Here is a 14,314-nt window from a genome sequence, read left to right on the forward strand (position 1 = left end):
CCTATGCGGTCGTACTGTTTGTCCGTCTTCTGTGTATTGCTAGATTTTTTTCAACATATTTTAGTTACTGTCTAACCCAGTGGTTCTCAACCTGGGGTCCCCAGATGTTTTTGACCTACAACTCCCAGGAATCCCAGCCAGTTTACCAACTGTTAGGCTTTCTGGGAGTTGAAGGCCAAAAACATCTGAGGACCCCAGGTTGAGAACCACTGGTCTAACCAATTGAGGTTTATAATTATTTATATCCCATCTTTCTCCCAGTGCAAGGCTATTTTTTCTGTCATTTTGACAAAGCCAAACAAACAATATTGTGGCCCCTCAAGCTCCCCTGCTATTTATCTTTCTGCCCATCACCTGCATTTATTGTTAACCATGATTTAGCATTATATACAAGCTGTTACTTCAAAACATTACATAATGATCTTTTACAATACCATTGCATTCTAGTAACTTCATTGTAAATTAAAAGTATTGATAAATTTTCTGAAGTTATTCATAGAAAAATAATAAATGGAAGGGACGAGTGGCCATTTGTCCAGTCTAGTCAATGAAGAGTGCCTGTAACCACCGTATATACTCAAATATTAGCCGACCTGAAAATAAGCTGAGGCACCTAATTTTACTACAAAAAAACTGGGAAAGTGTATTGACTTGAGTATAAGCCGAGGTGGGAAATGCAACAGCTACTGCTAAATTTCAAAATAAAAATAGATGCCTTCATTAATGTAATTTTATTGGTATCAGTAGGTTAAATGTTTTTGAATATTTACATAAAACTGTAATTTAAAATATGACTGTCCAATTCTGATTAAACCATTATTGTAACCTTCTTCAATGTAAATGTGCTTACATCTCCTTCCAATAATAATGAGAGTAAAATAATAAATCTAATAATAAATCTAATAATAATAATAATAATAATAATAGAGTAAAATAATGAAAATGTAATAATAACAGTAATATTAGAGTAAAATAATAAATGTAATAAAATAATACTAATAACAGAATAAAATAATAAATAACCTTGTTTCAAGTACAGGCTGAGGGGAGCTTTTTCAGTCTAAAATAGGGGCTGAAAGACTAGGCTTATACTTGAATATATCAAGTAATTTCCAGGTTATTGTTTTTGCTATTCATGATTGTTTTCTTAATTTGATTTATTATAGTGGTGGTTGAGCTCAAAGTTTTTTATCGTTCATGCTGCCGCATTAGAATATGATAATACTATTTATGAGTGTCCACCACCAGCGCAATTGTATTTGTAGCGTAACTTTTTTGTAAAATTTAATGAATTTAAATAGTTTTAAATTGTAATAAGAGATAACACAACATAGGTAAAAATGAAACCCGAGCCAGGGCCATACTTTGTGTCACTGTTTTTGAAGCTCTTTGCACTTCTCTTTTTAGTGCCTTTGATGCCATTGTCCTTGATGGTGACCAGTCATATCTCTTCAGTGTTGAATGTGCAGTGGAAGGCTCCAACTGGACAGAGAGACAGGTATATGGTCTCTGTATCTGAAGAAGGAGCCACCGATACCAAAAGACATGTGGCAGTCGAGAAAGCCAACACCAACACCACAATAATGGGGCTAGCCCCAGGCACATGCTATTTCATTGCAGTGTGGTCACTGGCTGGACCCTATAGCTCTGCTTCCAGGAATGATACAGCTTGCACACGTAAGTGCGGGATTGGTTTGGGGTGGTGAACCAGTGAGTTGCCTCATCTTAGATGAAAGAATGCCTAATGCTGAGAAAATGTTTCATGGTGACATTCAGCTGATCTTAGTTGGCAATGCCATGGAGTTATAGTGCACTCTGATGTGAAAGGTTCAGACAGGTTTTCATCGAGATGTGACTCTTCCGCTAGGATTCATGCACTGAATGTCTTGTGGCATTCGTTACACCCTAGATCTATAGATAAGAGATCTGTTTATATTCTGTATTTCATGTGTTAGATGGAGTGCATTTTGCATAACCCCGCTTTCTGTTGCTGATTTTGTTAGTACAGAAGCTGATTTCTATTCTTGCAATATCACTGTGAGCTATGTAGGGCTGTGAAAGTCGAATTCCTGTATTTCTAATTGAAGCTTCCTATCTTATCCTGCAGCCCCTGCTCCTCCTGTGAACCTGACCCTGAAAAACCTTGCCAACTCATCTGTGCTGTACACAGCTTGGGCAAAGCCCCCAGGAGGCAGGGACCACTATCGAATGATCCTGTACAGTCTGTTACCTCCAGGGCTGGAGAGAATTCGTGAGGTGGGACCAGATTCTCAGGATTTCCTCTGGACAGGTTTGCCAGCAGGAAGCCAGTTTGCTGTGCAGGTCACTGCAGTGAAAGGCCAAGCTGAGGCTTCCTCAACCATCGCTGTTGCATGGACATGTAAGTCACATAGGTTAGATTTTAGACCCTCTGATCCTAAAGTCTAGGGATGGACCCATTACTCATATCTGCACAGCCTTTTTGTGTAGTTCTAGGCCCACACTTCTTTCCTTCTCAGGATCTTCTTGGATCTTCATTCATCCTACAGATCCCTCTACTTGATTTCTTCCCAGCCTTTTTCTTCACAATCTTCTATGGAATCAAAATACTTTTCCCCATATTAGGATATTACTATCCTTAGTTATGCCAAGTTCATATTATTAAAAAGAAATTTGCTTGGTATGGGCATGAGTAAAAGGGCATGCATGAGTAAAGTCATATAGATGTAGACATTCCATTGCTATTGATAAATTCTTCAGAACAATTTCTCAAAGGCAAACATAGGAAGTTTACACACCAAGAACGTGCCTATTTTTACTTATGTGCATCGTAGTCAGTTATTTTCGCAGCACATGGCAAATAGAACATATGAATAGAATTGATAAGTTAAAATATGAGCTCTATGTTCTATAAGAAAAATATCAAAATACCCTTGGTGCAGCCTATATTCTGAAGAGATGGGTAGCTACCAGGCATTGGGAGACACATTGGACCCCCAGAACACCTAGGAAGATTGAATTATTATTATTATTATTATTATTATTATTATTATTATTATTATTAGAAACACAACAAGATTAGTACACAGCAAACAAGATCACTATGCTGGCTGTTGTATTGGATCACATGTCTTCCCAAGCATCTAGCACTGTGTGATGTATTGGCAAATAATGAGAGCAGATCCAAGTAGGGTGGCCTTTTGCAGCTGACAGATGATAATTTTGTCAGTGCCTATTGTGTTTTAACTGCAGGCCAAGGTCTCTCAACACTGCATCCAGTGTGCTGATCATCACTAAGACCACCTTTACTGCCTTGTGCCAGAGTCTTTGCAGTTCGAACCTTTAAATCCTCATATCATGTCAGCTTTTCCTGTTGTTTCGCTTCGATCCTGCTGTCGCCTGGGGTTGCAACATTGACAATCCATACTTTGTTTTTTAACACGATCATGAGGTCAGGGGTATTGTGCTCCAAAATTCTGTCAATTTGAAGTCAGAAGTCCCAGAGTAGTTTGCCGTGTTCATTTTCTGTAACTTTTTCAGGCTTGTGATCCCACCAATTCTTTGTCACAGGCAGATGGTATTATTATTATTATTATTATTATTATTATTATTATTATTATTATTATGTTTATTGTGTATATTATGTTTATTTATATCCTAATTTTTCTTCCACAAGAAGACTCAAAGCAGTTTACATTAAAAGTATTTCAATACAGTTTAAAATATATAAATATATAAACATTAAAACAAAATTGTTCTGCCATCCATGATCCTACTACAAGACTAAAAGAAAGAAACTAGATTGTGGTGGAAGGCTATAGCTGAGCAGCAAAGTCCATGCTTTGCAAGCAGTGATCTCTGCGAAAATCTTTTTGTTGGAAATCCTGGAGAACTACTAGCCAGTTATGTCAAGCACCATTTCTCACTTTATCATATATGCTCCTTCTCTTTTTTACAGCTCCTTTGCCTGTCACCTTTATGAAAACATGGAATGAAAGGCGACCAGGTAGACTGAGTGTGTCTTGGGTACCAACCTCTGGGAGACTGGATAGCTATGAGTTGAATTTGTACCCCTCAGAACCCATTGCCACAGCACTACATACGTCTCTGGGGAAAGATGCCACCAATTTCACCTTCTCAGGTCTCATACCAGGCACGAAGTACTTGTATGAGATTGTCTCAAGGGCTGGGCCGACTAGATCATCATCAGGGAACTTCAGTGCTTGGACAAGTGAGTAAAGCAAGGTGCCATTCTTCTAGAGGTCTAGAGATCTGCTTTAAATTAGATTATATGGCAGTGTAGACTCATATAATCCAACTCAAAGGAGATAACCTGGGATCAGATACTGGATTATATGGCAGTGTAGATCCAGCCTGGATGAATGTTGGCAGGTCATTATGTCCCCTGAAAGTATTTTATAGGGTTGTTCTAAGGAGAACCTCTTCCTTTAGCCATATAGAAGAAAAGCAGCACATAAAATGCGTAAATACAGTGTTGGATTAGGTTAAATTTTCAGGATGTTGCCATATTTTTGAGAGGGATGAAAATTGGTTCAATTAAGAATCAGTCTCTAGTAGAGTTTGCAAGTGAACACATGGACTTTCTTTTGTCTGTTTGAGACTAGCTCTGGCAAAAAAATGAAAACATCAGTATGCAAATTATTTAACTCAAGAACATCTTACTGGTTACACCAAAAAGTACATGCAAATCATATATACATGCATTGCCTAGACCAGGCTGCCTAGAAGATAGTTTCAAGTAAAGCACTAACACATAGGAAGGAGTCTTTAATGTGATTATAGGTACATCTGGAAAGTTTTCTTATCACATGGTATAGCTTCTTGGATGTCTTGATCACTATGTATTACAGTTGGGTGAATGAGCAAATGGGGAAATTTCTAGAAACAGTATTGAAGGCATGCAGGAATTCTTATTGTTTAAGGCTACATTGCTTAGGTAGAACATTCTTCATAGAGTAGGATTTGCAAACATACAGCACAGTGTCAACAGTTACATAAAGGTAGAACTCCACCCAGCTTCCATTTTCTTTTCTGACCTGACCTTTTCTTTTCATAGGTCCTCTGCCTCCTCGCATAGTGCATATTTCAAACAAAGGTTACACTGACAAGCTAAATGCTTTCTGGGAGCCGACTGCAGGAGGCCATGATGGCTATGTATTAACATTGTATTACACTGGGTCAGGCACTGTGGCAGCCAAGGCATCAGTGGCGAAAGGTGTCACAAATTTCACCTTCACAGGCCTTATCCCAGGAAGTGAATACTTACTAGAAGTTGCTTCCACAGCTGGGCCCCATCGGATCCCAGCTCGGAATGTCAGTGACTGGACATGTGAGTAGTGTTTTGTGTAATAATTCATGTAATTATTTATGCATTTCCTGCCTTTCTTCTTATATAGAATCCAAGTTGGCTTACACACATTTCAAAAGCAGCATGCAGATAGATAGATAGATAGATAGATAGATAGATAGATAGATCTATCAAAGGTTTTTAGAAACAACTAAATGACAGTTCAGTTAAAAATATAAAATATAATACACCTAATTAAAAATATAAAAATATTAAAAGCTCACTGCATTATAATCTCATTTTGCCACAGGTGTTATAACACAAAGCCTCTTGTTTCAGTCCCTTTAATAGAGATATTTGTCAGCACAGGTAAATAGTATGAAAATCCCAAACTTGGAAGGAGTCATTCATTTGTCTCAAGCACTGCAGTTCCTCTAGGCTGACTCTTTCCCTTTAATTCTTCTGAGTCTCTGCTTTGAGCAATTACCTCTCTCTATTTCTCAATTTGTTTTTATATCCTAGATCCTTCAGTTCCTAGGAAACTTTCTATAAAGTCCGACAAGAGGAACCCTGCAATGTCAGTGACCTGGGGAAAGCCCCTCAGCAAGCCAGAACATTGCCAGCTACAGCTATGGTTTTCTGGCAACAAGACTGTGCTGCAGCGTCACACCTTGGTCCAGTGGGAAATCCAACATGTTTTCCAGGGACTGGTGCCAGGGAGAAATTATTCTGTATCCCTCAGTTGCACGGCAGGACCGTATGAGAATAGTTCTGAGATGATGCCAATGCCAATAGGTGTGTATGCATTTGTCTGTAATTGTTCTGAAAGTAAAGATTGTAGAAGATTTGCTTTCTCTTTCATTGGGATGTGCATGCTTATGTGTTGGCATATTAATTTTATTTATTAATTTTGACTTGTATACCGCTACTCCCAATTTGGCTCGGAGCGGTGTACAGCAGTAGATTAAAACAATACAATTAACTTTAAAATACAATAAAAACAAGAACAGACATAGTCCCGAGTTATTCACCCATCAAAAGCTTGTCGGAAGAGAAAGGTTTTACATGTGTTCATGGATCAGTTGTACCTTTTAGCCACCAATTGGACTAATGTATTCCGTTTCCCTTATCCTTGGTTTCATTCATTCACTCACTTCGGGCAGTGGTTCTCAACCTATGGGCCCCAGATGTTTTGGCCTTCAACTCCTAGAAATCCTAACAGCTGGTAAACTGACTGGGATTTCTGGTAGTTGTAGGCCAAAACACCTGGGGACCCACAAGTTGAGAACCACTGGCTTAGGACCTCCTCTACAAGCTACTCCGTGTTTTCAGTATCTCCATAGCTGACCCATGAAAATAATAGGAATCATGGATATCTGCAGTTTCATGTATCCATGTGAAGTCTGAGAACATATCCCTACAGATATGGGGCTCATACTCTATATGTGAAAACAAAAGTATTTTTAGTTGTTACCTTCCAGGTGACTCTATCCCCAAGTAAAAGACAAAGACTTTAAGCCAATGCTAGGTCACCATTAGGACATGTCAGACCTTGGATGGCTTTACAAGGAGATTGGGTCAACCCTATCCAGAGACAGAAGGCTTCCACTGAAGTCTCTCCATCCTACCATCCTTTATCGTAGATCTTTGTTTTGCTCTCCAAAACTATTTCAAAACCTCAAACTTTAAAAGAGACTAGTGAAATGTCTCAAAATCTATATTGTCAAAACCATATAAAGCTTGGGAAAGTTAATTTTTGGACTGTACCTCCAGAATCCTCTATGCTCATTAGGGAATCCTATAACTTATAGCAAATAAAGTAACATAACCAATCTGCTGATTCTAAACTTGTTATCTCTCTTAAAGTGTTGGTCATGAACAGCATGGTTCTGATTCACAATCTCTTTATTAAGGATAGCAATAGTATTTGCAATTATTTATTCTCAGGCTGAAAAACAGTGTTTTTGAAAACCAAGAAACTACTATAAAGCCTTGTGATGAGTTTATCTGAAAGTTGAAAGAAATTACTTGAAGGCACACAGCTACAATCTGATTTCCCAAAGTGTTGCACAGGATTTTTTTTCTGGAGAAAATATGTATTTTTCATTCAGATAAAGTTGCGTTATGTGCAGAAAATGTGCTTACTGTGCAGAAAATATGGTTCCTTGAACAGGAATCCTGTTTTCTGTGTTGAAAACTGAGATTATTTGTGCAAGATTTTTTTCCATAGAATAATTCTTGCACAACATGCCAGGACGCTTATATATAGAAATAATATTGCAGATGATACAATATTTATTTTGTCCTGTAGTGAGATAAGTCTACTTAAGTAATTTGTTTTTGTTTGCAAGGACAAAATAGTCAACGATTTGCTTCTCTATTGTCCACCATGCTCTTTATGTATATTTGGAGATCTGCTTACTGTTATAGAGCCTGCCAAGTCTCACTTATGTTGTGCTTTTCCAATTCATTTGTCTTGTGTCTCCAGAGCCCACTCAAGTTAAGGACTTGCAGTGTTTGCCTGATGCCACCAGTGTGTTTCTAAACTGGACCATTCCTGAAGGTGACATTGAAGCCTATGAACTTACAGTGAGGAAATTTTCCAAAGGAGGCCTCCAAAAATCTAGACGTCTTCTGGCTGTTTCCAGGGCTGATGCCACTCTGGCAGAGCTCACCTCAAACACTGCCTATCAAATCAGTGTCAGTGCTGTTGGCAAGAATGGAATGAAGGGGCCAGCGGTGGCATTGGGCTGCAATACATCTGTGGAAGGTATGTGCTTTCCAATCTCCAATCTGCACCACAATGGACTTCTTGTTAGTAATTCACTAGACTGCAGACCTGGTCACTAAAAGAAGGAAGATTGAGAAATAACAAGTTTTGTGACATTCATGGTGATTTAAACTGAGCTGTAAGTAGTGAGCTGGAAGGTTTCTCATGTAGGCCTCACATCATCCTTTGGTTCCCTAGCTGGCCTTTGGCAAGCCACTGTCTTTCCAGCTCTGATTTCCCATCTGTAATAAAGGAGATAATAATGTTGACCTACATTACAGGAATATATGAAATACTTCAGTTCAGTGTGTCCTTGCAAATCTTAACATGCACACATTTAGATCTACAGTGCCATCTTCTGGAGATATGCTAACACCTTTTACTTTCTCTATTTTGCAGTCCTACCACCTCCTGTGCAAGTGGACACCCCTCAGTTTGATGACAGCTCCAGAGTCATCATCTCTCCTGATATGTTCAGTGAGGATAATGGTCTCATTGAATACTATGGGGTTGTTGTCACAACTAATGAGTCTTGTAAGTGTCTGATCTTCCAGGCAATATCCTTACAGAAGGAATTAATGATTCCCCCATAAAGAGCTTAATGTTACAATACTTCTCTCCATGTTTGCAGTGTTGAGGCCTACTCAAGACATAATCTCCCGCACATGGTATGATCACTATTACGGGCATGAAGACTCATACTTGGCTCTGTTGCTGCCAAACCCGTTCCATCTCAATGAAAGCACAAGCCCCAAGATCTGGCCAGTGACCGTGGGTGCAGAGGAGTGCAGTCAGTCTCGGGAAACCTGCAATGGAAAGCTGAAAACAGATGCACAGTACAGGTAAGAAACATAAAAACATGAAAATGCCAAGGTAGATGTCAGATCTCCAGGGTCTCTCTGGTCCAGGATTTTACCTCCATTGGTTGGCTAGCCAAAAGAACAACCGGAAAGCTTTCTAGCCAGCCTGATAGAAATGGCTATATACTGTTTATCTCTGACATTTGCTAATAGGAAGAATAATGTCTCTTTAGTAGGGGTGAAGATGGCAATGAAAACTGGTTCAGTTCGTATTTTAACATGCACATACCTAATTTGCATTTCCCCAAATTTCTTGCATTTCCAAATGTGTGCTTTCTAAACTTTGTGTTGTCATTCTCCAATTAGAAAATGGATACTTTGTAAACACACACAAAAATGCAGTATGTTAGGAGAACTGCTTCCAAAACCACATATTTGGGAGGGGGCATCCTAAAATGTATATGAATTTTAAATTGATTTAAATATATATATTGTGAGATGATGCATAAATGGGGCCAAGTGATTAATGCTGTAAAAATGAATTATGCAAAAATGAAACAGGCAGATTTGCTAATCTCTATGGCTGACAACTAGCAAGAGGAATGCACAAGAAGAATTCAGCTTGCAGTGAACTAACCCAATTCCTTCAGCTTGACGAACTGTTGCATAACTGTCGAAGCCCAACTCTGTCTTTGTTCAGACATTCCTGGAAGCACAGGAGGTCAGGGAGTGAGCTAGCCATGCTTCCTAAGTTTCTGTTTTCTGCTATGTGTGGAAAGCAACTTTCTGAAGAATCTGTCCATGTGATTCAGGATGCTGAATAGTGGAGGCCTTTCTTATTCCAATGACACCTTACACGCACAGAGGGCAACAAAGTGCACCAGGAGAGAGAGAAAGCTAGCACACTCCCCTTTCTTGCTTGTTGACCCTATCCAGAATAAGAACACATGGACAGGACTTCTAAAGGTGTTGCAGACAGACAATTGGCCAGAGAAGAGGTGATGGTTTCCAAACTAATTTCATCTCCATTAAAGCACCAGTTCTAAGACTAGGCCAAGCACTGGAATTTGACCCTATGAAGGAATGTGTGGCCTTAGGTCCAGAGCTGACCCTTGTCAAACCTGCTTCATAAAATGTCAGTGCAAGTAAAAGTTGAGGAGGGAAAACCTTATCAGTTGTTGAACTCTTTATTGGAAAGGTAAATGTTATAAATGGGATGATTAAATGAAATTCTTAGGTCTTTTCCTTCCCTGCAATAGGTTCAGCATTGCTGCTTTCACCAGATACAGCCAACGAACTCCTAAAGTATCATTCACATCATTCTCAGGTGAGAGGTACCCCTTTCCACCTTGTAGTTTCAATGAACTAAACTTCCAGTTTCAATTTCACTAAGACATATTGTGCATCCCAGTTGTAATCACAGAAATGCTTCAAATGATCAGTGTATTTCTGTGCATGTCTATTCAACATTAATACATACCGAGTTCAGCCAGACTTACTGTCCAAGTAAAGATCTACAAAAGACTTCCCTCATCCTGGAACCCTCTTGATATGTTATAATTTTGTTGTTTATGCTAAAATGATTGGGTTGTAGACCAATATGTTTAGAGGGTACCTAGAAGGTACCAGGGTGAGATAGTTAATATATGATATTGCATTCTCATTAACTATCGATTCAAGTGTTGATCTTGATGCTTTCCAATCATTCTGTGAAGTAGAATGAGAATTATTTTCATAGAAACCATTTGCTCAGGGTTGGGGAGAAAGATGCCTCATGCACATGGGACAATTAATTGTCTTTGTCTCAGCGGCAGATGCCTCTGCAGCCTCTGCAGCCTCGCCTAATATATCTGCCCCAGTTGTGTCGGGGATCATTGTTGGATTCCTTGCAACTGTCACAGCAATTGCTGGATGGATCTGCTGGAGACATCTGAGAGCAAGAAGGTAAGGAAAAATGCATGTTTTGCTACTGCAGAAGAAGCAATAATGCATTGCAGATTTGGTTTAATGCCCGAGGCTTGGCTGAAAGACCATTTGGCGAGGTATAACATAAGCCTATACAGAATCTTTGAGTGTCTCTGGAGAACAGCACCAATTCATAAGAAAGGGCAATCTATACTGTGATTCAGTTGAATGCAACACCTATGCAAAACAGGATTGGAAGCTCCTGACTTGCAGCATAATCATGAATGGTGTATAAAATTAACAAATGAAGAGTGAGAAGAAATCATTCAATGAGCCCGAAATATATTTCTATATATTATCTGAAATATTTTGAAGTTAAGAGAGGGTAAAGAAGTGAGACAAGTAAAACACAATCATATCACAGCAGAACAAATGTACACATTACTTTATCAAGAATTTTTTTTATAAAAATTGTTTTAATTTAAAAGACAATTTAATACAATTTTAATCTTGATTTTAGAGGCATATTGTTTTATTTGTATTTCTTTTTTTATCTGCAAACCACCTCAAATCCCAGTCACAGGAGAAAGGCAGGGTGCAAATAAAGTGATTGATAGATTTGACACTAAAATAGTTATGAAGTTTTAAAAACCCAACTAAGTGCCTGCATAAAAAAGCCAAGATGTGTACTGAAGGGAATTTTGCAGGTTTGAGGCTGCTGCTCAGTGTGGGCAGGACTGTATAGCTGAAGGTTCTTCAGATAATCTGGTCTGCAGCTGTAAAGGCTTTAGTGTAAGAGCATTACTATATATATATATAAAATTTAGATCTAAACAACACAAGAGGATGACAAACACATTACAAGAGGCAATTCTAGTCCTGCACTTTCTTTGCCATATACTAACAAAAGCATGAGTGAGGGGATATTAACAAAGAGAAAACCGACCGACATGCAGCTTTTTCAGACTGACTAAGCTTTCTTTGCAAATGCTAGGTTGTTTTAAATGTTTAAGCAAATAATTAAGAAAATACTATGTGGTCATACTTAAGAGGCAATTGGTGATAGCATGACTTTCAGCTTTGTGATCTTCCTTTTAAGATTTCTTCAAACTCACTTCTCACATACTTCTCACATACTTTAATGTTGTATTGGCAAATGCGTATCTGTGTTTCTAATTAGACAACTGTACTCCAATACTGTTTGCCAAATTAGATGCTCTGAGAAAGGTCAGCTAACTTCTAGAATTAGTGCTACATGTGGGGTCAAGCAAGGCTCTTGCAGCAAAGACAACTTGTTCCCCTAACAGCATATCTTCGCAGTTTGATTAATCCCACCCAGAGGAGAGCTGTGTTGACGGCAAAGTGTAATGTGTTGCCATCAGCTCTTTTGGATGGGAGATATTTAAAAAATGAAACATTCTGAAAGGGTTTGTTCTTGTGACTTGGTTTCTGTTGAAACATTTCATCATTCTTTTTTTATGTATATTATCAGATATGATAATATACAGATGAAATACAGGAATTCATTTTTTCAGTGTTCTCAATGGCAAGGGTGTTATAAAATTCCATATCTTCTGAACAAACCTGATGCATTATTTTGCGAGACTGTTGCAAATTCTATCCATGAGATTAGTAACTTTTAAGCATGTTTTCTTTTTATCTGTGATTTCTCTTGCTGTGTATACCAGTGTTGCATGCCAATTTTGTTGTTGTATCCTAATAAAGGCTGTGTGTGTGTGTATCTGTGAACACATATTAGCTAAGATGACAGACAGTTCTATCCCTCTCTAAGGGTGGAGTCAGCTAATAATAATGATACACTTATTTTCTCTGAATCTATATGTTTTCAGACTGGAAAAGGGTAACATGCCTCAAGAAATGATCACTTACAGTCTCAGGTGAGTGGTGCTCCTTTTGTGTCTCCCTGCCCACTCAAGGACATAAGATGTCATAGACAACAAGTTTGCAAGAGAGAGTCACTTCCATGAGAATATCTGGTACAACTTTGATTAAACTGTTTGCTCACAACCATGGGAATTCATACCTAAAGCAAAGGTAATTAACTATTGATTAGCCAGATGCTAGACTGTAGCTCCTATTATCCACAGCCACAGGTTATTCTGGCTAGGAATGATGGTATAGGTTATACATCTCTTTCTTTGAAATACAAGTAGGCAAAGTCCCTCCTTGAACCTACTGAGAACATGACCCACCTCTGCATTTGGACAGCAAAAGAGGAACACAATGTTTTTAAACCTCTGAACAAACAGTGCATGCCTTGTTTACAAAAGTGATCATCCTCTGAGGATTTTATTTTTGTGGTCACTACCTCATTGAAAAATCTGCTGATTTAACTGCCTGCAAAGATTCAAACAGTAATATAGAACAAGGACATAAAACTTATTTTGTGTATGTGTATCTTTTACTCACTAGTGACACAGTGACAAATAGGGCAGTATCAGAGCACACAACCTTTGCTGAAAGGTTGCATTTCCTTAAATGGTGAATTGATATTCAGAATTCTGAGTTGCGCAATTGTTTCTTGTTCAAACAAGCTTTTGGCAAACATTCCCAAAAAATTTAAATGTAAAAGTAGATAATTTTTACAGAGTAGACTGTAATGAGAAAATGAGTGTTTTTTCTACCTTTTCAGTACTTACTATGCCTATGGGCTTGTCCCCATGTAAGCTGCCCCAAGTCCTTTCAGGGAGTTGGAGGCAGGGTATAAAAATAAAGTTGGTATTATTATTATTATTATTATTATTATTATTATTATTCTAGAAGATCTCTGCATTGCAGGTAGGATTGTTTGACTAATTACGATCCTTATTTCTTGCAGAAACACCCATCGTCCCATCCCCCTTCAAAGTTTCAGACAGTATTATGAGGCAAGGGCAGCAAATTCCAATAATGGTTTTTTTCAAGACTTTGAGGTAAATGTCTTTCACTTTTTTATTTCAAATTTAATCCTGGCAGGTTATCTTCTAATATTAAATATAGGGCTCCTTTACATTACCCAATTATAGCAGTTTGGTACTACCTAAACTGCCATGTCTGCATTCTGTGAAATTCTGGAATTTGTAAACTTGGTGAGGCACTTTCTGGGCTTAAATTTCCCTGGTTGTATATCCCTTCATTGGAAATTATAGAATACCATAACTATAGGATTTTATCAGTTTTATGGTTTGCACTGAAAGGTAGGGTTAGTTACTTATGAAAGGGACATTGGAGTCTAGCTAAATGAGCAAGAATAATCACTGCTAAGCACTTTGACCAGCCTTTATAATCTCTGTGTATATGTGCCGAGGAAAAGAATGATTTGCTTCATGGACCCCCTAATCACCCTGAAGTTTCCCTTTCTGTTAGAGAAGAGTATCATTGATTCAAAGGATATGATCAACATTGGCCAAGAGTTTTGAGATGTGCAAATTGCAAATCTGGAAATGAAGTTTCATAATATCACTACTTCATTGTTTCTGCTCAATTGTTGTTTCATTTTATACAAAGACCAGCTCAGCCTGACTTCTAACTGAACACCTGCCTGCACCACCA

The 14,314-nt window shown here is 38.3% G+C and overlaps 1 protein-coding gene across 3 annotated transcripts in view; it reads left to right on the forward strand.

The window, feature by feature from the left end:
* LOC132773310 (receptor-type tyrosine-protein phosphatase V-like) overlaps positions 1-14,314 on the forward strand; it is a 76,996-nt gene that overhangs the window by 36,571 nt on the left and 26,111 nt on the right. For 2 of the 3 annotated variants that reach the window (XM_060772490.2, XM_060772491.2), the window contains exons 11-22: positions 1,408-1,677; positions 2,108-2,380; positions 3,938-4,210; positions 5,057-5,329; positions 5,810-6,082; positions 7,776-8,057; positions 8,457-8,591; positions 8,689-8,899; positions 10,117-10,184; positions 10,666-10,801; positions 12,613-12,660; positions 13,602-13,695. In XM_060772490.2, the coding sequence (XP_060628473.2) occupies positions 1,408-1,677; positions 2,108-2,380; positions 3,938-4,210; positions 5,057-5,329; positions 5,810-6,082; positions 7,776-8,057; positions 8,457-8,591; positions 8,689-8,899; positions 10,117-10,184; positions 10,666-10,801; positions 12,613-12,660; positions 13,602-13,695 (2,336 nt within the window). The remainder of the gene's footprint in view (positions 1-1,407; positions 1,678-2,107; positions 2,381-3,937; positions 4,211-5,056; positions 5,330-5,809; positions 6,083-7,775; positions 8,058-8,456; positions 8,592-8,688; positions 8,900-10,116; positions 10,185-10,665; positions 10,802-12,612; positions 12,661-13,601; positions 13,696-14,314) is intronic. The other variant, XM_060772492.2, reaches the window with a different exon arrangement.

This window comes from Anolis sagrei, chromosome 4, assembly GCF_037176765.1.
Source record: "Anolis sagrei isolate rAnoSag1 chromosome 4, rAnoSag1.mat, whole genome shotgun sequence".
In the NCBI taxonomy this organism is placed as follows: domain Eukaryota; kingdom Metazoa; phylum Chordata; class Lepidosauria; order Squamata; family Dactyloidae; genus Anolis; species Anolis sagrei.